Source organism: Phaseolus vulgaris, chromosome 5 (genome assembly GCF_000499845.2).
Source record: "Phaseolus vulgaris cultivar G19833 chromosome 5, P. vulgaris v2.0, whole genome shotgun sequence".
NCBI lineage: Eukaryota > Viridiplantae > Streptophyta > Magnoliopsida > Fabales > Fabaceae > Phaseolus > Phaseolus vulgaris.
This window is the reverse complement of record NC_023755.2, coordinates 12106623-12129808: the sequence shown is the minus strand read 5'-3', so window position 1 is coordinate 12129808 and position 23186 is coordinate 12106623. Positions and strand designations below refer to the sequence as shown.

The window sequence follows — 23186 nt, the reverse complement described above, 5'->3', positions numbered from 1 at the left end:
CTAAGCCAAGGGTCAGCGCACCTGAGTTGCAATGTCCCTATTCGAGGGTTATAGCCACAGTGGTGGTGAGTTGCGATCAGGGTTGCCTATGTCGAGATTGTCTCTGAGCCAAGAGTCAGCGCACCTGAGTCGCAATGTCCCTATTCGAGGGTTATGGCCATAGTGGTGGCGAGTTGCGATCAGGGGTGCCCATGTCCAGATTGTCTCTGAGCTAAAGGGTCAGCTTACCTGAGTCAAAATGTCCCTATTCGAGGGTTATGGCCACAGTGGTGGCGAGTTGCGATCAAGGGTGCCCATGTCCAGATTGTCTCTTAGCCAAGGGTCAGCGCACCTAAGTCGCAATGTCCCTATTCGAGGGTTATGGCCACAGTGGTAGCGAGTTGCGATCAGGGGTGCTCATGTCCAGATTGTCTCTAAGCCAAGGGTCAGCGCACCTGAGTCGCAATGTACTTGCACGATTCCAGACTTGGCGTGTTCCCAAAGGGAAAATACCTTTGCTTATTCGAACACACAACACTTTTGTGGATATCTTTCCAGCCAAGTCGTCATCCTCCATGTCAACAGAGTATAATGACAAAACATATTTCATAAATCATTCTCCATTAGGTGACCTCGTTAAAAAACCCTTGTAAGGGAAAAAGAGTGTTCCCTTCATTGTTTTAAAGGACAATATGCATCAGTTAATGTAAAACTCGAGATCGGCTATCAGTAGCGATCTCCACACGTGAGTCTTCTTCAACTTTTGGGGGTCGAGTGGCGACCATAGACACCCCTGGTTTGTTCTTCAAGTTGTTTTCATAACACTTGTGTGCCGCCTTCTGGTCAGACTTGATCACAATTACGCCTCCCTCGGGGGAGGGTAATTTTATCTTCATGTGCCTCAATGAGGCCACAACACCCAACCTGTTTATAGCAGGTCTGCCTAGAAGGATGTTGTATGTTGACGCGGCGTTAACCACCAAGTACTTTATATTAACAGTACCGGAGGAGGTGTCATCGGTGAAGGTTGTCCTCAACTCCACATACCCCCTCACTTCCACCTAATCGCCTGCAAAATCATACAGACAACCGTCGTACGGTCTCAGTCGATCTGGTGACAACTGTAGTTTGTTGAATGTTGACCAAAACATCACATCTGCTAAGCTCCCTTGGTCAACAAGAACCTGATGTACCCTTCTCCCTACGGTAACCACCGAGATCACCATTGAATCATTATCATGGGGGACCACATCCCTCAAGTTGGTATGAGTGAAGCACAGGTCGGGCTCGGCGGGCTGATTAGACGCCCAGGCCCCCACTGTCATTACCTCATTGCATATTTCTTCTATTGGGAAGCGGTGCAACCTCCTCCGAAAAATCCTCCAGATATGGTGTTGATTTCGCCATGGATAGGCACCTCGTGCCTCTGCTCCTCCTCTGACAACTCTTGCTTTGATTCCTCCTGACCTCCCACCAAATAATCTAACAGAAGGCCTATCTTCATCATCCCTGACAACTGATACCCAAGGACTATGCAATTTTCCACATCGTGCCCAAAGGCCTTGTGGAACTCACACCAAGTATTTTTACCTGGCCCTAAAACCTTGTCAATCTTTGGGGGAAACATCAGTTTGCTCACTATGTCGGGCATAACGAGCAACTCCTTGTACGACACCTTGAACTTGGGTCGATAAGGTAGGTTGTCTATCGACTTTAACCTAGACTGATTCTTTTTTGACTTGTAAGGCGTCCGCCGCATCGATGACTTCTTCTTCGTTGCAGTTTCGTGTACCCTCATGGGTTGGGTATGACTTTCGTCGCGTGGCTTGTGTTTCCCAACACCCACGTTCCCGCTTTTCGTTGTCACAGTTTCCTCCGCGGCGATGTGGGTAGTAGCTCGCCACCTGATCTCACCGAAAGTCCTTGGTCGATTCCTTATCAAAGAATCGTTGAATGGTCCTGACAAAACCCCTCGCACAAAGGCGTGGACCATTAGAGCTTCATCCTAGGTGTTGAGCTCTACCACAAACGCTCCAAACCGGTTCAGGAAATCCTTTAAAGGCTCTCCCTGCCTTTGCTTCACCTCAAATAGGTCAAAGGGAACAAGGGGTGGAGGCTGGTTGACAATAAATTGTTCCTTGAACAACGTAGAGAATTGGTTGAACGAAGTTATGTGGACATCTGGGAGGCCAATGAACTAGCGCAACGCCGTACCCGTAAACGTTCTTGTGAGTAACTTACAGTGCATAGCCTCCGTGCCTCCCGAAATCATCATCTGGGCATGGAAAGCCGTGAGATGAGCCTTTGGATCTTTTGTACCTGTGAACGTAATTTTAGGAGTCACGAAGTTCATTGGGACCACGACCTCCATGATTGCCTGCGAGAAGGGCATTGTACGGGCCCTAGCTCGGGCAGGCTGAATCTGCTCTCCCATGGAGCGTTCTCCCAAACATTAAAATCCCTACGCAACTCCTCGTTGGTTTTGCGTAACTCATCATTGGTGACACGCGAAGCCTCCAACTCGAGCCTGAACTGTTCTTCCCTATGAGCCTGTTCAGCCCTAGATGCTGCCACTGACTCTTGGAGAGCGGTGAAGTTCTCCATGAGTAATTGTATGGTGAGGTCGTCGCCCCCTTCTGATCCTGTAGGACCTTGTCTAATTCTCCTCATGCTGCTGAGTAGCTTCAATCACAAATGTGGATGGGAGCTAGTTTTATTGGCCCCACGGTGGACGCCAAATGTTCTTGTCGGTTGACTTGGTCACCGATAGACTTCTGTAGGCGAGCTCGGAATCCATCTGCCTCGTTGTGGAACTTGTGCTTTCCTTAATGTCTGGATGTTGTTCCTGTTAAGACAGAGGGCGGCCTCACGGCCGGTCGCACTCCGGCGGTCAAGTTAGTACAGGGCTATAATAAACAAGAAGTATCTAATTTAATGCTTAGTAAAGTGTTAGCAAGCGTTAGAAACAGCGTACCGTAACCAGGGATCTTGAGTCCCTTTTATAGAGTGTCGTTAGGTTACCTCTTGCGGTAACAACTTTTGTACGAGAATCTTATCTCGAGTAAGGACATATTCAATGGGAGAAAATCCCGCTTCAGTGTGTGTAATCTTAATAGCACAACTGCGCAGAATCTTATCTTCTAGGAGTGTATCAAATCTTAACATAATAACCACCTGGATACCCACTTGGGTATTGTTCCCCATGATCAAATCTGCTTTCAAGTACATTTACATGCTTTGTGTATCATAGTACCATGCATATGCCATTACGTATCCTGTATGCCAATGTTCTATCAAACCCTAGCACACTTGGGCTTAGGTTGACAGAGTACGTTTTACTTATACTAGACCCAAATGCACTATATGCACCCCTAGGCCCATTTAACACACTTTCAGACCTACCGGGCCTTCTATGCGAAAGATTATACCAATGCATGAACGAGAGATAATAGGGACATACCTAAGCCCAAACATGTAACCCCTTGTTCTCGACCCAACGGCCGAGCTGACTTGCTTGTTGCAGGCGCCAATGTCTGATCTCCGAGAACTGAGCTCTACGCGCTCTGGTCCACTACAATAATATTTTAGATTAAGTAATTCATAAGTCATTTTCAAAATTCGTAATTAACTTCTAAATTACATAATCTGTAAGTCTTTTTTTCATAAGCATGATTAGTTTTCGGATTACATAATCCAAAAATATTTTCTAATATGAGATTAGTTTTCGGATTATGTAATTTGGAAACCATTTTTCAAATACTTGTCTGAATTACGAAAAGTTACTCTCAAATACAGACTTCTAGATTAGACTTCTAGATTCGGTGTCTGGAATACAAAAAGTTAGACTTCTAGATTATATAATCATAATATAATTCTCCATAAAAAAAATACTTTCATGGTTAGTGAGAGAAAAAACATATGAAGTTAAAGGAAGAAAGGAATTCGCTCATCTTCATTCTTCACCAAAACTTTCACAGGAATTTGACACTCTGACCCAAAAAAGAAAAATCTGCTGGGAATTAGGGTTCGCAAGTTTCGATTGGGTCGTAGCATTGCAACAAATTCGTGGAAAAAGAAAAAGATTCGGGTGAGGTCCGAGGTAGTTCATTCATCTGATTAATCCTTGCATATTCTATTTTTGATCAAATGTTTCTACGATGTGATTTCATCCTTCTAAATTCTTTTTAGGGTTTGCTATAGCAATTTGGTATCAGATTGATCGATGGCCCGCGCACGCAATCTGATGGTTGCTGGGGGTTTAGTAGCTTTCGCTGCAGCAGGCATGTCATTTCCCTTCTACATGGCGTAAGTTTACACAATTCATTGTTTTTCTTTCAAATTACATCCTCATTACTTAATAATGCGTCATTTTTATTTTTCATATACCTTCATTTTACACTTTCAACAAGTATTTTTTTTTTAAATATAGTTATGGAAAAGTCAATAATTTTACCTTACAGAAGTTAAAATCAAATTATAAATAAGGAGAGGTAATTTGTAATCTCTTACATTATAATTTTTTTTTAAATTATATTTAAGTTATGCATAAACTAATTTTAATTTACGAAGTCAATTTCATTTCTGGACAAGTTCATCTAAACATGTGCTCTGTATGATAGTTTTTTATTGAATTGCGTAAAAGTTGTTGTTATTACTCAGTTCATCAAAGAAGCCTGTTATTGATCCAACAAAGCCACTTTCACCACAAGCAACTTTTCGAGGGCCTTACATCAACACAGGCTCGCGTGATGTTGGTCCTGATGTTGGTTCCCAGAAGAAATGAAACAAGTTGAGTTAGATGATCAAGCTCATATTCATATATATATGCTCATTGTTTGAGAGATTTTTTCTGACCACAGTTTGGTGGATTGTGATTCTGAAGCACAATCTTGGAACTGAGAAAGTTTGGGAATGGAATTCCTTTTCTGGAAGAGTTCACTCAATCTGTATGTATTAGCGATTTTGATAAAAAAGATGAATCATGTTATTTATCGTGTCAATTCTATATGTTTCTTCTGTTTCCGAAAAGACATATAGTGTATTGCATGCCTTTGTGACCACAATAACAATAACAGTTTTTTCTCGCTAGGTTAGGTTGGTTATATGGATTACAAGATACCATTTAGTTCAGTTAAAGACCAAACGAGATTCCTCTTAATCACTTGTTCTAATGTTTTCCTGGTCTCCCTTTTTCATAGGACTATAAAAATATGCAATCTACTATCATCACTGGTATGTTTTATTCTTTATCTTGTGACCATAAAATTGCAAAAACATTAAGCTCTTTAGCAATTTGCGCCTTTAGCTAAGCTTAGTTTGTGGTTGGATTTGAGTTTGCAGATTTGGTTTTGCATAACTGATGCCTATCCTTAACGTAATTAGTTGTTGTTTCTGGCAAAACTCAGGTTTTGTGTTTAAAGAACTGTTTGCAATTGTTTTCTGAACATATGGTATCTATGATGCAAATGCCTATGGAATGTTATGTTAGCTTTTTTCCGGTGGGAATTCAAACAAACTAGTAGTTGCTGCTACTTGCAGTTTTGCACCTTGTTTTGATTGAAAATTGGCTTAATAAGCTCTAGCTTTGGTGTGTGTACATTAAAACCGTATTCAGGCTACTGACTGCAGTTTTATGTTTATGGCAAGTTTGTTTCAGTTTACTTTTTGCGTAATATTTGTTTTTTCTTCTTCTTAAAAACTATGTCAAGAAAAAAAAATATAGAAAATGGTTAAATTGTTTTTTTTTTTATTGAATGATCTTCGAGTGTTGATACTCACATTTTTATTTGGTTTTCATGATTGCTTAATTATTAAAATTGATCCAGTAGCTCTAGATTTTGCCCATTTATGAAAAGGGTCGCAGTGTATAACCCTACCTAGACCACAAAACTGCTCAAATTCTCTAATGGTGTAAAACCACTTCCATAGAGAATCTAGTGTGCGTATGTCTTTGAACGTCACAACAACCAAAGACAAACATTGTTGTGAAAGTCAAATTGAAAGGAGCCAGAGCAACTGAACTAGTTGGACACCTAAAAAGCGAACAGAACAACAGAATATATAGAAAGGGAGTGGAATTGGTCCCTTTTGCTTTGTATTTCTTTTCTATATCTAAAAATTGTTACTGCATTTTTGGATCAGCTTACTTTAAAAAATAATTGTTGTTTTAAAATTTCTTGAAAAATTTAAATTAAAGCTGTTGTTTCCCTAAATAATCTTCAACGGACATGTTCTTCACATTCTTTTTGTTTTCATCTTAAAAAAAATTCCTAAAAGAACTTCACAAATTGAACCAGTTGTTCTGATAGGCAACACGAATTGATGTAGATGCATTATATACTTATTTCAGAAGCACTTAGTGGTAGAAAAAAAATGTCGGATTCTCATTTAGATTACTTCATTTCCCCCCATGCAGTATCTATGTGATACAGTAAGAGAAATCAGTGTCTTGCCTTGCGCGCATACTATACATTTAGACTGTGTGAAAGAGATGGAAAAACATCATAGGTAAGGCATTTGCATCTATCTACATGTTACCAATGAAGGACTTAAATGGTCTACACCTTCATTAGTTTCATCATGCAATATTCTGCCATGAGCTTGAGAGAATTTTCATCATTTAGCCAGTGTTATTAATTCTCGTTATTTGAAAATGGATATAGGTACTCATGTCCTGTGTGCTCAAAATCCATCTGTGACATGTCCAGTTTGTGGAAGAAGCTTGACAAAGTGGTATGTAGATGTCATTTTCATTCTATCAGTGACGGAGCTTTGTTGTGAGTGAGGGGGACCTTATATTTGGTACCCCCAAAATTTTTGTACATCTATTTTGGCATCTGCAAAATATTTTCTGAAGATCCACCACTGCTTTCTATTAATATATTTTTAAACAGCGTATGATTGCATTTGCATCAATATATTCAGTTTTATAACATTCTGGAATTAAAACTTTTGCTGAGATTGCCTTAACTCCAATGCCTGAAACATTCAAAAACAAGATGGTAAGTAACAAGTGCCAATTCTAAAGGTTTAGAGCCAGGAATTAAGGGTAGCTTAGTAGCTCAGCTTGTGAGACATATCTAACTGTATATTTGTATGCAACCAACCAGGTGTGGATACTGTGCAATGATTGTGGAGTGAAATCTCGTGTACAATTCCATATTGTGGCCCATAAGTGCTTAAGTTTCAATTCATACAACACAAGACAAATACAAGGAACATCTGCTACACCAAGTTCGTCTAGAGTGACCGAAATGGTGATATGAACATTAAAGGTCTCTTGTTATGGAAACATTCTAGTTGAGCAGAGTTACTCAGTTATTTATGAAACACTAAAATCAAATTCTAGTGGTCAAACATAGACAATTGAGGATAAACTTGGTTTAGGCTGTGTTGTAATATGGTATTAGTGCTATTAAAGCCTAAGAAACAATTAGGTCTCCTTATCATTGTCATCATGCCATTATCTTAAAATTATGCAAAGATTCGAAGCTCCCAAAGTCAAATTGATAAAGTGAAGAAAATCGTATTGCAAGTTGTCAAAGGCTCATGATAGAAATGGAAAATCAAAACATAGTTCATTAAAATCATACACATAATTGAATTTTTATTCTTTTTTTTTGTGAATTAAAAATTAACAGCGCATAGAAATTAAATGAGAATATAAACATGTGATGATTTTAAATTATGCAATATTTTTTGTGTGAAAATGGGTGAAAGTGAACAGACTGCACCCATCATGCTTAGATCTGACCAGTGTCCCGTGTTAACTTGTTTTCTTTTTAGTTGGGCTTTGCTTCGGCTTTTGGGTCTATGTTCTGATCTGTCTTGTATGATGTGTTGACCAAAAGAAAAGAGGTAATTGTTTTTTGCACCCATTGAATCTGTGACTTGCACCCGGTGATGTTTACGTGAAATGACAAAAATGCTTTAAATAAGAGGGGATACAGATCAGAATGTATATATTCTGAAATCCTTTTTCCTTTTTAGTAATAAGGCTCCGAATTTGGATTTCTTGAACACTTTTTCTAGATTTCAAAATCCCTTTCTCGAAATATATTTTGAGATCTTGTTTTCTATAATATATATTTTGTATTATGTTTACCTTTTCATAATAGAATTTTAAATTTTCAATTCTATTCTAGAATTTTATTTCTGGAACACAAGAATCTATTTTGGATTTATTATTTTTTAATTTTTTTATTTCAAAATAAAGGAAAATTTTAAAATTGGATCGGGCGCAGGTTACAATTCATCGGGGTGCGGGAAGAATTACAGAATGTATTAAAAGTGTTTTAAATTACACCTTTAAAATACATTCATACAAAAAAATTGTGAAATGGATTCCAAATGTGTAGTTTTACTAGCAACATTTAGCAACCAGAACCATCAATACTATTGGGCGAAGTGAGACACCCAAGGTCCATGAAAGTGAGCTCAGAAGTGAAGGAAGAAGCCAAGCTGAATGAGTGAGTATTATGCTTAATCACCAACTTATCATGTTTTCTTCTTTCAATTCTTAGATTCCATTTTCTATTATGAGCCTTTGCTCATTTTTTATAACAAACTTTCAGGGTGGACAAAGTCAGGAAAACAACAAAGTGGCATGAATGAAATTGAGTATTTTCTCTGTTGCAAATTAATTTTCTCTCCTCTCAAAATCCTACAACTTGATCCTTGCTAAAAAAGGAAGACAACATGTGTCTTCTTACTGGATCCTGGAGGATCATTGGATGAGCTATTGGAGAAGAAGGGACCCTTGTATCAAGATGTGGACTCTCAGAAGGTTTATCTACAACAAACCAGCGAGGCATTGCAAAATATTATATTATAGAGTATTAAAGTGGAAAAATTCATTGACACTGCTTCATGCCTTTCACTTCTTCTCTTTGTGTAGCAGCACAATAATTGTTTGTTTCCTCCACCACCCTTCTTCTACGACAATATCAACACAGTCCTTTCTTCTCTTTGCCATTCCTCTTTTCGCCCTTTTCAATATATAGGCAGTAGTCCTTCCAATCAAAGAGACAATCCATGAATGTGTGTGATGCTTCATTTCACTTCTACATTTTTTGTATGTGACATTGTGCTTTTCAATATCTTTCACGTGAAAGAATATGTTCAAATTTTAAAAAACACAACTTAGAACAATAAAAGAGAAAGAACAATGTCAATCAACTATTTTGTGAACAAATGGGAGTGTTTTAAAGAAAATGAAATGATTTCAATCATTAAACAGTGGGTGGTTGATTTAAACAGTACATATTTGAATTTCCTCAAACCAAGTGTGATAGGTCTAGTGCCATCATTTGGATGTTCACAGCTCCAGTAATAATATTACCTCCACTAAAAAAACACCCAGAGAGTTTGATAACAGAGAGAGGAAAAGAGGTAAGATTGCAAAACAAAAATTACTCTATAGGTAGCATAGTGGCCTACCTGTCTTGTGCCTTGAGTAAAACCAAAGATATGTGAATTGCTTAGCTAATGATTTCATGGGTCAAGATCTCAATAGCCAGACAGAAGCATGAAAGTACTGAGCCTGATTTACTGTTCCAGACAAAAGGCTTTTGGACATAACCTGTTTGAAGCTAAAGACACTTCCACGTCAATCTATTCATGTAGCCCATACATTTTTGGAACATATTTGTCTACCATAAGATTCTTATTGTCGTTTCAATTGATGCCTTTTCAGTAAGGTCAACAAATCGTGTAGTCTGCCAATATGGAACCAACAATATATAATCAGTCAAATGTGCCCTCTAGACTATAACTATTAAAATGTCAATTTGTCTACCTAGACATTTTGGTTTCCAAGAAAGAAAAAATCATGACTTGAAGCACCCCTTTTAAAAGGGTTTATAAAATTAGCTTTTCACCAACTTTTTCTAGCTTTGAGAATTAGATCTGATCATATAAGATATGTTACATTTTGATGTTAAGTAGAACGCATCCAATGTCAAAATCAAGGTCACATTCTTGACAATTGACATCAGCTCCAGTGCAAACAGATGGGTTTGAAAACGACTTGCACTAGTTTTTTTTTCTGCACCTGTTGCTCTTGAAGGTGAAAGCTAGGTAGTTTGCAATAACCAATAATTTGAAGCAAGGAAAAGCAAGGGTACAAAAGGAAGTATCAGGAGTTACAGCAGAATGTGCAATGACTTCATATCAGAATACCAGTCCTTCTCTATCCAGCACAATATATATTGAAGGTAATGGACCACTGGGACCACACCTGCTCTAGTAGCTGCTCCATTTGCATTGAGTCAATTGTCAAAATAATTTTAGTTTGTAAACTTAGGAAAATGTCACGTGGACCCACCAAGATATAGATTATATACAATCATGTTGAATTCAAACAAAAGCTGAAAAACCAGCAGTTTTTCTGTTGTCTAGGTTCTGAAACTTGAATTTTTCAACAACTGCTAGATGCTGTGTCTGAAAATGGTTTGGATTGGATTATAACCCGAGCTCCTGAAGCAAGCCTGTTGAGTAAAAACCAATTGTTTCAGTTAACGTTGCTGAAATGTGTAAGAATATAATGATAGTGTTAGGAGCCTTAAGAAACAAGATGGAGTCAACACTTAACTTTCTTCAATTTTGATCACTTCCTCCTCTTCTTTAAATGAATCTATCCTCTTTGATTGTTTTTTCCCTGACAAAGGTTCTGTGATTCTTTTGCTGCTGCCATTAGATGTCACTGAGGATATGCCAGAGCCATCAATTCTATCTGATGAATGGCGTGGTCCATCAGAAACAGGGGATCTCATGGATTCACTTCGGGGATGCTTGGACAATGAAGCCTTAATTGATCGTGGAATGCATTTTGAATGTCCTGAGGATGATGATTCCTCTTTGTCTTCTTGTGGTTTCTGTTCTTTAAATGTCCTGCACAATTGTGAGTTGATTTTGTAAGACATTGGCCACGATTCAGATGCCAATCAAAACTCTAAAAACATGAATCCAATAAACCAAACCATATTTGTATGATGCCAACTGCCACGTCATTTTTAGTGGCATGTTACGTAGATAAATATACCAAGGAGCCTATTTCATAACATAGAAAGAGAACTAGTAACAAAGTTTACATTAAAATATGATAAATGGGTCTCTCTTCATTATTTCACAGATTCTCAATCCAGCTTTTTTTCTAGTCAATGTTTTTAATATTTCAATCATTCCAGTTTTCATATTACACACTAGCATCATAAAGCAGCAACAAAAGACATTTTGTTTGTACCTTTGAAGCCTCATTTCCATGAGACATCTCACACAATCAGAAATAGAGATATAAACATGCATGTATTGTTTGAAATCTATTTGCTTCAAACACCAATAAACAAAAACGTATGAACATATAGATTTTGCAACCATTTTATTGAACGAATGAAATGATCAGGGGTACATAAGATGATCAATTGTTTTTTTAATAAAAAAATGTTGAGAGATATTTTACAAATCTGACAGAGATGAAATCATGCATTTAATGCAAGAGAGAGAGAATTTAACGCAACAGGAAAAAGGATTTCAGATTTGAAAGAAACTCAATTAGCCTTGTATGACCAGATTCAAGCATTATCACCTTTTGGACCACTGCATAACTTGTCTGGCTTTTCAGTCTAATCTGACAATAATCTAAAGAATTACAACATCCCAATTACTATTCCTATTATATTACCGCATCAAGGATCTATAGCTTTGAATAAGTATTAAGAAGTGACTAGTCTTTTCTAGCATAATTAAGAAAACACCAGCAAGTGCTAATTATAATGTCGCTAGGGAAATTTTTAAAAGCAAAAGTTACCTCTCATCACTGTAGGAAGAAGAGCGTTTCAAAACATTGAGTCCATTTCCTTCCTTCAGTTTAGTCTCAACTAAGCTTCCACTAAAATATTCTTTGTCTTCCAATCTGAGGCTCATCAACGTTGGATTCTCAGATAAGCAATCTAACTCCCCCAACACGAAAGAAGTTGAGAACAGTGGGGAAGGAAATTTTGAGCTGGAAAACCTGGGCTTATAGGAAGGAATAAGTCCAAAACTGTGATTTTTCACTGATATTGAGCCACATGAGATCAGTTGCATCAGCAAATTTGAAGCCTTCAGCCTCGTGTTGGTTGGCTCCCGCATGCTCTCCTCTTCAAGAATCCTAAAGCTGTTTACTTTACTAGCATCAGCTCTAATCAGAGATTCCAAAGTTTCAGCCTTCCCCACAAAAGACGAGGAACTTGAAGTTGATGGAGGAGAAACAGTATCCCTACAGATTTGTGGAGTATCTTTCACTTGTGGATCTTCAACTTGACATATTTCATGACATTCATATTCCAATGATCCATCCTCCGTTGATACACCCCTAGTACAAGTTTTCTGACTTCTGGATCTGCTGATATTTTCTTCAGTCTGAGTTGAAGCATCAGCCAGTCCATCAGTTTTATAAATTTTGTATTCTGTCAATGCCAGGCCTAGAATATCACCCTTTTCGACCCTAGCCTCTGGAGAAACATCAGAGGAACCAGATTGTTGTTCTTGGGAAAGCTCATCATCTTGGGAGATTCTTGTATCTTTCCCGTTCATGCTAGAAGAGGATGAGGCTTCATCATGGCTCCTAGAAGAAGCTGGTCCCGGCAACATCTTCACGCTTTGTATTTGAACATTGTTGACGGGACTGAAACGATCTGCGAAGTAAAATCCACTGACTAAGGTTGCACGAGCTTTATATCATTTAGGACCTAACAATTTTTCACCTGTGGAAGATATTTACCTGAATTTGATTCATCAAAGAGCTCAGAACCCTTGAGAACATATTCATTTCCATGAGCTGGAAGAATTATATCATCTTCACATAGATCATGCCAAACAAATCCATGTTTGTAGCTCCTGAATTACAAGAAGAACATATACCAGTGGTGAAAAAATGCCCTAAAGTTAAACAATATAGGTTGTTTATCTTAAATTGCAAATTTAATGCAGCCTTGACTTCTCTAAAACGTCACTGGCACAAAGAAATATGAACAAAGAAAATGCAACAACTTGCTCACCTCTTGCAAGACCATGAGTATAAGGAAGCCATTCCTCTTCCTCTCAAGACATTTAGTCTATCAATCACATCTGCACACAAAACAGCCGTCAAAATCCACAACCCACAAAGTAAAACAACTAAGACAACACCCACCCCAACAAGAAAAAACAAAATTGTGTCTTCCCATTGCTCATTCTACCTCTCAAGTATAGCCCATCCGGTGAAGAAAGTGGGACCTCCATGAAATGAGGGTGCTCTAGCTGCCTGTTTCGACAAAGATAATAAATCACGGGTACCTTCAGACTCTGGTGGTATTTTGGGGACTTCTCAGTCCACACTTTGGCCCTCTCCGGACTCACTTGCCGGTTGTACTTCTTCATCCTCGTTTCCATTCCCACATGCAAAACAACCCCACCACCGCTAAAAATTGAACCTTTCTCGTGTCCTCACCCCTTAAACCCTCTCAAAGAGAACCCCATTTCTCCATTTGCTTCATTCTGCGCAAAATCGTTACTGGGTCGGCGTGGAGATTCTCAGACTTTCCACCGCCATCACTGCAATAAATCAGATCTAACAAGCTGGTAAGACCAACATGCGTGTTGAAAACAGGAACGTTTAACAACAACTAAATAAAGCAAGAAAACAAAAAAAAAACCTTGAAAAAAAAGGGAACTGAATAAGAAGTTGATGAGAGAAAGAGAGAGTAGAAATGAAGGCCCAAAATTGAAGCGTTGGAAAAGAGTGAAAGTGGGAGTGAAAGGGGATGAAACAGAGACAAGAGTGGGTCAAGGAACTCAGTTTGAGTAAGTTTAGTCCTTATAGTATGGTGATGTTTTTGGCCGATTTGATGGACGTTTGTTGATGCGGTTGAGAAGTTCGGATTTTTGTGTTTGTGTTTGTGCTGTGTTGTGTTCGGTTGTCTGACTTTGTTGTTCTTTTTCCACCTTTTATTCTCGTCTTCTGTCCTTTTTCAAACTACCATATTTGCCCTTCAAATCATGCGCGGTAAAATTCAAAGAATATTTATATCAGAACCTCCACATTGCTTATTTACTGAAATAATATTTATCAGTGAAAACCATAAATATATTGTTTCATGGATTTATGTCAAAGCAGTTACAAATTAATTTTGGGAGCTGTAAAGTGTAAAGTAAACCAATAATTTTCTGTCACCCAACAATGTGTCATAAATATATCTCAATCGTACAAAAACTTTGTTTCTTTTTTCTGGTAAACTGTTTCGAAATCTGGGTTTATGGAAATGTCTGATATTATATAACGTAACAAGTTGCATGGAAATAATATTCACTTTGCTGAATGAGAGTTATCCATTGTCGATGGTGGACTTATAAAATGAGTGCAAAAATTAGTATTTAAAATTTGAATAAGTTCATGACTTAAAGCAATTACTATGGAAGAAAAAGATTTGGCCAAAACCTACAAAAGTAGCTTTACTTTTATAATTTAATGATCTTGGAAGTGAATGTTTAGAAAGGAAGAAACATATATGATTAGGAAGAATGGCGTAGTTATGTCTGAAAAGACTTATATATCATTACAGTTTATAAACAATGATTTGACTGTCATGACCTGATTTTTCCTTTTAAAGAGTGATTTTCTTATGGAATAACAGAGATACTAGGCCAGCTCGTGCTTGCAATTAGGAAAATCTATAGTAATGGAAATTGCATGCTCCCAGTTTTAAATAGCATCAAATATATATCATGTAACCACATGCAAATCAAATAAATAGCCATGAGTTAACTTTACACTCTCTTTAGTGTAGGTGAGAATTGTAACACACTCTATGAGAAAAATGAGTAAAATATTTGGGAAAATGATCAGGATTGGTGGACAACCATCAAAATGTTTTTGTATACTTGAGTCTTTAAAGAAGTTCAAGTGGTGTTTTGGATTTTTCGCAACAATAATTCTTAACATAAGTTCAAAATATCTAAGGCATTCATCCACTTGATGGTGGTTTGGTATGATATAAATGTTGATGCTTTTAGGATATTTGTTAATAGCTTTATTGTGTTGAATGTTTTGCCTCTCTTGTCTCACTATGTTTATGAAGTTGTCATAATTTGAATTTTATAAGGAAATGTGTTTTTTTTTTAGAATTTAGTGTTAATACAAACTATGATGTTAAAGTACATGAGAATCATGTGAGTGGTTCTTATGAGTTTAATGACCCTTACACTTCTTTTGCTATTTGAGAGAAAGAACTAAACTATAATGATTGTAGATGTCATTATGAAACACAAGTGATTGGGATAAGAAGAGATCAACAAATTTCAAAAAAAATTGTTTTACATATGTCTTCCTACTAAGTATTTGATATTTGATAATGAAAAAAATTCTTTTACAAATATATTTTTATAAAAAAGAAATGTTTTATTTTTTTTATTTTTCATGACATGAATAAATGTTTTTTTTATAATTACTTGAGTAATTGTCATTTCTTAATTAAGGATAATTCATAGCATGTAATTGAAGCATAACAAAAAGGAATAGTAAAATAACAAAGTATAGAAACACAAAGAGAAATTGTGTTAATTTGAAGTTGCTATATTAATATGTTGGATTGTTGTTCACAAGTTGTATATTTTTTTAAGTAATATAAATTTAATTTTAACGAAGTACACCTTCTATGAAATATTCGTAATTTTCATTTTGTAGAGAATAGTGTTATACACACAAAAATGAACTACAATTTAAAAATTGAGCATGCATTCACTCAAAGTGTAAATTATAATAAAGTTTGAATAAAAAAATATTCAAAATTAGATTATCTCAAAACTAATTTTGTGATATTTTCTTACCAAATATGACAACTTAGTACATCCTACAATGAAAATAAAAAAGTTTGGAATTCATCTATACTTCGAAATACAACATTTTACCGATACAACCATTCTTTAGTTTAAAAAAAAAGTTATGAACATACCAATTGGTAATGGTTAAATCATGAAGTCGATATAAAGGACATTGTAAGTACACGAAGATTGTGTTATAGTTTCTTAATTTTCCAAAAACAACAATTCCTATGAGTGTACTTCAATAATTCTAAGTTTTTCATTCCAAACCTTCCTTTTTGGGGTAACACAAAAATGAGTAAGAACGCAATTATGCAAACACCACCATGATTAAAAAAAAATCCAAAACTCTAAAAGGAATAAATTTGCATAATGTTAATTGTTTTTATCGAATATGAGACTGATTCATCTGATATGGAGAATCTGGGCGGAGTAAACGAGTTGATCTCTTCCTTGAAGGATTGTTGAGCTCCAATGATAAAAGTTGAGTGGAAATCCACCTGCAGAAGCCTGTCTGATGCTTAAGTTTGTAAAATTATAATGATATATGAGTAATGAGTAAATGAAAGTATTAAGTGAGTGGGAAATACTCTCTGAATTTACATTTATAGGTTCATGTCTCTATGATGTGTATAAGTAACTATTTCAGTTATTAGGAATAAGATTGATCTCTACGAACATGTTGAGGTGGTTATTTTCCAATATCAACGATATACACATTAACTTGGGATGATTAAGTGTCACATCATATTTTCGATATTGGGCAATACACTAACGATGCCCATGAGACATACCTTACATAAAATTACAATATTTGATTGTGCAAACAAAACAATGAAAAGAACATTTTTTCAAGATTTATAACACACTATCATTACCAATAAATATACACAAAAACTTTTAACAAAATCAAATTTATTGGGTTTCATTATCATTTATCTACTATCCAAAATAGAAAGACATATATAAGCAACGAAAAGTGTGTGGACTCAATCATGAAAGTCATTAACTTGTAACAATTGAGATTACACAGGAATCTGTGTAATCTCTCTGACTCTTTATGAATATGTTTTTGATATTGTAGTGTTTTCCATGAATCAGACGATTTGTTACGAAAAAAATGACTTTTTACCTCTTGAAAATTTCAGTCTTTCAGAAAGATTCTCTCATCTCAAATTTGTAACTAATGCAACAAGTCATAAATTAGTTGTTGTCAAACGAGTTACTTCTAAATTTGTTTCTCAAGATTTGGTCTTACAAAATTATTTTGAATCTCTTTCAAGTGATGAACAAAAGACTCGAGAGTCAAGCATGTCCTACCATCTTGGCAGCGGGTATAGTTGAATTTACCTCAACTGGTATTTTTTTAAAAGAAGTTAGTTTGGTCTCTAAGTTATGGATGAAAAGAGGGATAAAGAAGAATCATTAAGTGAAAATGATGAATTAGTTCAAACTCTAAGGAGACCGTGACGTCCTCAAAAAGTTGGAGTGAAAGTCAATAAGATGACCTTCAAAACATATCAATCAAAGAAAAAGTATAATGGTACTAGGATTTTATTACCACTGCTAAATGAAAACGAGATTAGATTTTTGGAATTCAACCGTTCTTTTGTATTTATGGGAGCTACACAATATAAAATGTTCTTTTGTTTGACTTATTGTCTTTGTTGATTTTTTTTTTTCATTTTTTATTTTAATTCTCAATGTAGTTGTTTAGACTACTCTTAAAATTTCTTTTTTTATTAGTTTTTATACTTTTTTTTTATTTTTATGTTATTTTTCATGTGAAATATGAGTTTTATTAAAAAAAATATTTATAAATTCAAGTGCCAAAAAGATAAAAAAGATAGTTATTTAGAAATTTATCACTTGTTAGTTACAACTTTTAAAGACTCAAAAAGTACTTGAAAAAAAATATAGATAATAGTTTAATTATAATATTTGAATAAAAACAATTTAATACTTAGATCGATAACTAATATTAAGTTTTTCAACTTATATCATGAGCCAAAAAAAGGTTATCACACTTAACAGTTATTATCCATTTGTATAAGATTGTAAGCATGGCAAGGCAAATTTTTTAAAGGTTCCCTCCAAACAGACTTACTATCCTCACATATAATTTAAGGCAAAAAGATATAAATGAAAGTGAAATTGAATATCAACTAATTTCTTAATTATTACAAAAACGATCGAAAATGCATATTTTTCGTGAAAAAAGTTAAAATATATATAATTTAGTATCATTCTTTTCAAATAAGCTATAAGTATAATACTATTAATGTGATAGATTAGGATAGATAGGAAAAATATAGTGCAGTAGAAAGTACTGTAGAATTGTATTGCATGAATTACGAAAAAAATTGCATCATTGTTTTATCATTTTTACAGGTTAAGCAAGCATCCTTGACATTAATTATTTGAACTTTTTACGTTATTTTAATATGATTTGAAATAAAATAAATAAAATTATTAGAGTCAGAAACTAAAATGATAAATTTATAAAATCTAATAGAGAAAAAAGAGAGCAAATTCTTCGGTTTTTGTCACTGGTGTAATTTGGTTCACTTCCCTACTTCCCTCACCTACTTCATCATAGGTTTTAATTTCCCCTAGTTAATGATGCCAAACGAAATCAAAGTCACCACTGAAAGTGTTAGCTTTAGAAACCAACATTGACTCTTAAATACATTCATCTATTCAGTTGCGCTCCCTTAATTAGGTTGTTTAATGGTTTTGAATTACCCACATAAACATGGTTGTTAAACACTCATTATGAATAAAAGATGGAATTATGTATAATATTGTTTCAATCACTTCTAAATACAAACAAAAATTACACTGAGTATTTATTATGAAATTGTTGAGCTTCATTTTAACTGCATAAATTAGACAACACATTACCTAATCAAATGAAAACAAAATCTGATAGGTTCACTCGCTTGTACCTATATGCTATCAGTAACTAAACTGAAAAAGTGGTTCAAGAAAACAAATGGGAAAGAGTGTTGTTTTTCACTGATGCAGATTTTTTTTTGTTTAACAATTTCCTCCATCACAATGATCAATCACTCATTCACTTATCACCTTCCTCATGCAGATTATACCACGTAATTATCAGCCATAATAAGCAAACCTTAGTGGCCAATTAACTAGATAATCAAGTGTTCCACATCTGTATATGAATGAGTATATCCATAATGTTTTGGGGCCTTCAAGATCATGACATAGAGAGGCATGGTCATGTACACTTGAGTGTATACTTAGTGAATTATATTCAACCAGCTGTCAACACATAATGTCATTATTTGTCATCAACAATCTCAAAAGGATTTCCCCAGTTAGAGACTCATCACATAGATTCTAGTTGATCTTATTGCTAATAATATTTTGCATGTTCTGTTCCATTTTCTGGTTTAAGGAAAAATAGGATCTGTGAAATCAACACACGAACTTGATATATACCTGATAACAACTTACCATTCAGTTTAAAAAGTAATTGTGTTATCATGAATCACACTCATCTGAAAAAAGGGGTTGAAGTAAAGTGGTGGAAGTAGCATTTGGTGAAGTTACAGTCAACCAAACACACAGATAAATTAATCTGCTTTCATGCAGACATGTGTATGATGCGTCTTTGATCATTATTAATGGCTAACTACAAACTTGTCTAGTGTTTATGATGAATTGAAATGGGGTAAAGTTATATAATGAAACTCTCATCTTAATGGAGGCCCACAAGACAATTCAAACAATTATTCCCTTCTATTCCCTACTTTTCTCACTCGACATGAAATTTGCCACACACAACTGTATCATTTATAAGGTTTATTGTTAAAATGTTTATCTTTTGGGCTCTCTTTGTTTTGGGCTTTTTCCTGCTTGGCCCATTTTTTTACTTTTCTATTTTGCTTATTATATTTTCTTTTTGTAATACCGCATGTAACACACTTTTCTGATTAATGAGATTATTTTTTCTTTTTTTTTGTGCTTCTTTCTTCCTCTCAACGCTTCTGCATTTTTCTTCTTACTGTGCAGTTCCTGCTTCTAGGGTTTTATGCTTGATACGCTTCTTCTCATATTGTGTGATTATCTCTTTTATGGTGGTATTAAAGTTTTTATTTTTGAGGAGCTTTGTTGCGTTCTCTAATTTTTTCATTCTCTTTGAATATTTCTTTTCTGTCTTGATTTTTCGTTTTTATTTGTTGTGTTTGCGTTTTTCAGTATGAGGAAAGAAGAAGAAGAATCGACTTCATACTACTTGTACCTTTATCCGAACGAAAGTCCAACCAAACCTCTTGTTTTATGGGTGTTCGATTCTAATAACTACCGTTCGTGGAGCATATCCATGCTCACTTCGTTGAGTGCCAAGAATAAAGTTGAGTATGTGGATGGCACCGCTTTTCAACTAGCGAAAACCGATTCCACTTTTTCAGCATGGAATCAGTGTGATAGTATGGTGGTTTCTTGGCTTTCACGTTGTTTCCATCTCTATTCGTCAAAGTATCATTTGGATGGACAAACCCCCCAAAAAAATTGGAATGATCTCAGAACCAGGTACGCTCTAGTTGACCTCTCGTGTATTTCTGACCTCCAAATGGAGACATCTTCTTTAAATCAAGGCGAGTTTCCATTACCGAGTATTTCACCAAATTAAGGGTTATATGGGATGAGTTAGAAAACTTTAGACTCAAACTTGTTCACATCTATCAAAAGAAATGTTCTTGTAGTGTTTGCTATATCATTTCTTAAAGAAAAAGAGAAGACCAAGCCATGTAATTTTTAAGGGGTTTAAATGATTTGTAATAATATTAAACCTCATATTCTTTTGAAGAACCAGTTCCCATATAACATATTGAAAAATTATTTTTTAATAAATGCTCATGGGTTTTAGATTTTGGAGCAACCAATCATGTATGTTTTATTTTATTTAATTTTACTACTCATCATTGCATGAGTCCTATTCTCATAAAATTACCTAATGGACATTATATGTTTTTGCTAATTATTTTGGAACTATAAATCTTAACCATATGATTCTTCTCACTAATGTTTTATATGTTCAAGATTTTTCTTTTAATCTTATTTCTATCTCTAAACTTACCTTTTCCCTTAAGTGTGATTTGATTTTTTCTTCTAACGAGTGTGTCATAAAGGACATCAAAACCAGAGACAAGATTGGTTCAACTGAGTTGATTAGTAGTTTATATATTTTTGATAGATCTTTTAAACATCATACTTCTCATATCTTAAACTGTATGGTTAAAAATTTTGGTCTTTGGCACCATAGGATGGGGCATCCTTCTGATGAAAGACTAAAGATTTTGAAAACTTTTTATCCTAATTGTTATGTTGAAAGATCTTATTTTTGTGATGCTTGTCATCAAGCTAAGCAAAAAAAGCTTCATTTTCCTTTTAATAGTTCTCAATTTGCACAAATATTTTATTTGATTCATATGGATATATAGGGGCCATGTTTTGTTATCTCTATGCATGATTATAAATATTTTCTCACTATTGTTGATGATTTTTTCCGCTTTACTTGAGTTTTTTCTACGCATGATAAATCTAAAGTCAGAGCTAATGTTGTGAACTTTAATTCTTACATTTAAAACCTCGATAATGGAAAACAATCTTAGTATTTTTTCAACATTGAGTGAGACTCATTATATATTAGTATATGTGTATAAAATGAGAAAAAAATGGATTAGTTTTCTGCTTCCCTCGTTTTGAATGGTCATCGAGAGCCACTGAATATTGACACAGATTAGTGGAAGTGTTTTTTTTATATAACTTATCTTCTTTATGTGCAATTATGCATCCAAGTGTTGTGTAGTCATTATTTCTAAATGAAGTTTAGGTGTATTTAGTTGGAATAAAATAGAGAAGTGTACTAGTAATAATAAATGTTCCTTAAGAGCTAGATATTCCCTTGCATGTGGTGTTCTCAATCTCGGTCTTTGTTTTTTAGTCTTTAGTCTTAATCTTCAGCCTCGGTCTTTGGTCTTTGGGTCTTCGGTCTTAGAGGGATACCTGCGTTTATACTCCAACATTCAATTTTGCTTTCAGTTCGAGTAAAAAGTATATGTAGAAAGTCAAAGATTCATTACTTTTGACCTTAGGGTGTCCACCTATTTATAGTGATTATATTGAGTCCTACCTAATCGAATGATTAAGCTAGGCCCAAGTGCTCCTAATCATGTTTTGTAGGTTGTTTACTATTCAACATTTGTTAATTACATTGTTAGACCCTCAATTTCGGTTGGAAGGACCTTGCTGAGATGTCGAGATACTTACTAGGTTCTCAGTACCTCAAATATTGGGTAGTACACTGATAAGTGCCAATATAGTAGTTTTTATGATTGAGAAAATTGAACACTTTGGAACTTAATTGTTGCTTAATGTAAGAAAATTACCCTAATCTGAGAATTATTGAATCTGATTATATATTTTGAACCAAGAAACAAATGAAGAAATTTAATCTAAATTTTTTTGTAAATTGCAGATGAATATGAAGCATTGAAAGAAAGAAAACAAAAACTTAATTGGATCACAAGAAGAATTAGCTCAAGCTAGAAGATTTAGCTTAAGGTAGAGGATTTAGCTCAAGCTAAAACTGTCCAGATTTGATTAAAGGTGCAGTACTAATCTAGCTCAGACTAAAATTGTTAGCTCAAGCTAAAAATGCACCGAAAGATCTAGCTTAAGCTAAATTGGCTCGCTTGAGCTAAAGTTAATATATAAATTTTGGAACAAAGTGAAAAAATAGGCGGTGGAAAAAAGGTGAGATCTTTAGAGAGAAGTTAGTGAGAGAAGAAGAAGGAGAACTCTATTCTAGGAGAAGAACTTGCTCAGATCAACCCTTCTTATGCAATTCAGATGAAGAATGCAGATTGGAGGAGCTGTCATGAGTGGCTAAGTGCTTTCTAACTTGGGATTGAATATAATATACTCTGTTCAAATGTATTCTTGGTGATATATATATATATATATATATATATATATATATAATTTTCTTTTTTACTTGTTCTTGGTATTTTCGTTTCATGCTTATTGCTTGATTCTATCTGATCAGTGGAGTCTTGATTTTGATCGTTAAATTTAACTGGAAAGTACTTTTAAGGATTTGAAATAGACGAAAATACTTGATAACTTGTAATGCTAGGAATAGATTTCAGGTTATTGATTACATCATAATTTCGTTCCTAAAGCTGGATGATTTGTTAAATATCTGAGGAATTAGTGTTTGAGAAATTATCTTATGAATTTCATCTGTGAGGAATCAAGGTGAATGACTTTAAATTAAGCATAAAAAATAAGTAGTTTTGAGTATTATATATTATATTATTCAAAAATACAGATGATTGAGA

General features: G+C 34.9%; 2 protein-coding genes and 2 long non-coding RNA genes across 7 annotated transcripts; 3 read left to right on the top strand and 1 right to left on the bottom strand.

The window, feature by feature from the left end:
- Nucleotides 1–3812: 3812 nt before the first annotated feature.
- LOC137835163 (E3 ubiquitin-protein ligase RZFP34-like) lies at nucleotides 3813–7487 on the top strand. 3 transcript variants are annotated; one of them, XM_068643538.1, is made up of 7 exons: nucleotides 3865–4078; nucleotides 4168–4284; nucleotides 4639–4925; nucleotides 5178–5211; nucleotides 6395–6486; nucleotides 6642–6711; nucleotides 7089–7487. In XM_068643538.1, exons 3-7 carry the CDS (start codon nucleotides 4891–4893, stop codon nucleotides 7242–7244), a joined length of 387 nt encoding a protein of 128 aa, XP_068499639.1. In that variant the 5' UTR covers nucleotides 3865–4078; nucleotides 4168–4284; nucleotides 4639–4890; the 3' UTR covers nucleotides 7245–7487. The 3 variants fall into 3 exon arrangements, with proteins under 3 accessions (XP_068499637.1, XP_068499639.1, XP_068499638.1); XM_068643536.1 differs by lacking the exon at nucleotides 4639–4925 and having other exon boundaries at nucleotides 3813–4078; XM_068643537.1 differs by lacking the exon at nucleotides 4639–4925 and having other exon boundaries at nucleotides 3867–4066.
- Nucleotides 7488–7698: 211 nt separating this feature from the next.
- LOC137835164 (uncharacterized) lies at nucleotides 7699–9060 on the top strand. The gene is made up of 3 exons (XR_011085029.1): nucleotides 7699–7836; nucleotides 8337–8447; nucleotides 8553–9060. It is a non-coding gene; the product is annotated as an uncharacterized lncRNA (long non-coding RNA).
- A 997-nt stretch (nucleotides 9061–10057) lies between these two features.
- LOC137835162 (protein SOSEKI 3-like) lies at nucleotides 10058–13919 on the bottom strand. 2 transcript variants are annotated; one of them, XM_068643535.1, is made up of 7 exons: nucleotides 13653–13919; nucleotides 13197–13567; nucleotides 13017–13086; nucleotides 12740–12855; nucleotides 11786–12653; nucleotides 10571–10869; nucleotides 10058–10466 (listed from the first exon to the last, which is right to left on the bottom strand). In XM_068643535.1, exons 2-7 carry the CDS (start codon nucleotides 13387–13389, stop codon nucleotides 10441–10443), a joined length of 1572 nt encoding a protein of 523 aa, XP_068499636.1. In that variant the 5' UTR covers nucleotides 13390–13567; nucleotides 13653–13919; the 3' UTR covers nucleotides 10058–10440. The 2 variants fall into 2 exon arrangements, with proteins under 2 accessions (XP_068499636.1, XP_068499635.1); XM_068643534.1 differs by having other exon boundaries at nucleotides 13197–13551.
- Nucleotides 13920–19779: 5860 nt separating this feature from the next.
- LOC137833885 (uncharacterized) lies at nucleotides 19780–22839 on the top strand. Its single transcript, XR_011084880.1, has 3 exons — nucleotides 19780–19922; nucleotides 20041–20373; nucleotides 22322–22839. It is a non-coding gene; the product is annotated as an uncharacterized lncRNA (long non-coding RNA).
- Nucleotides 22840–23186: the final 347 nt, after the last annotated feature.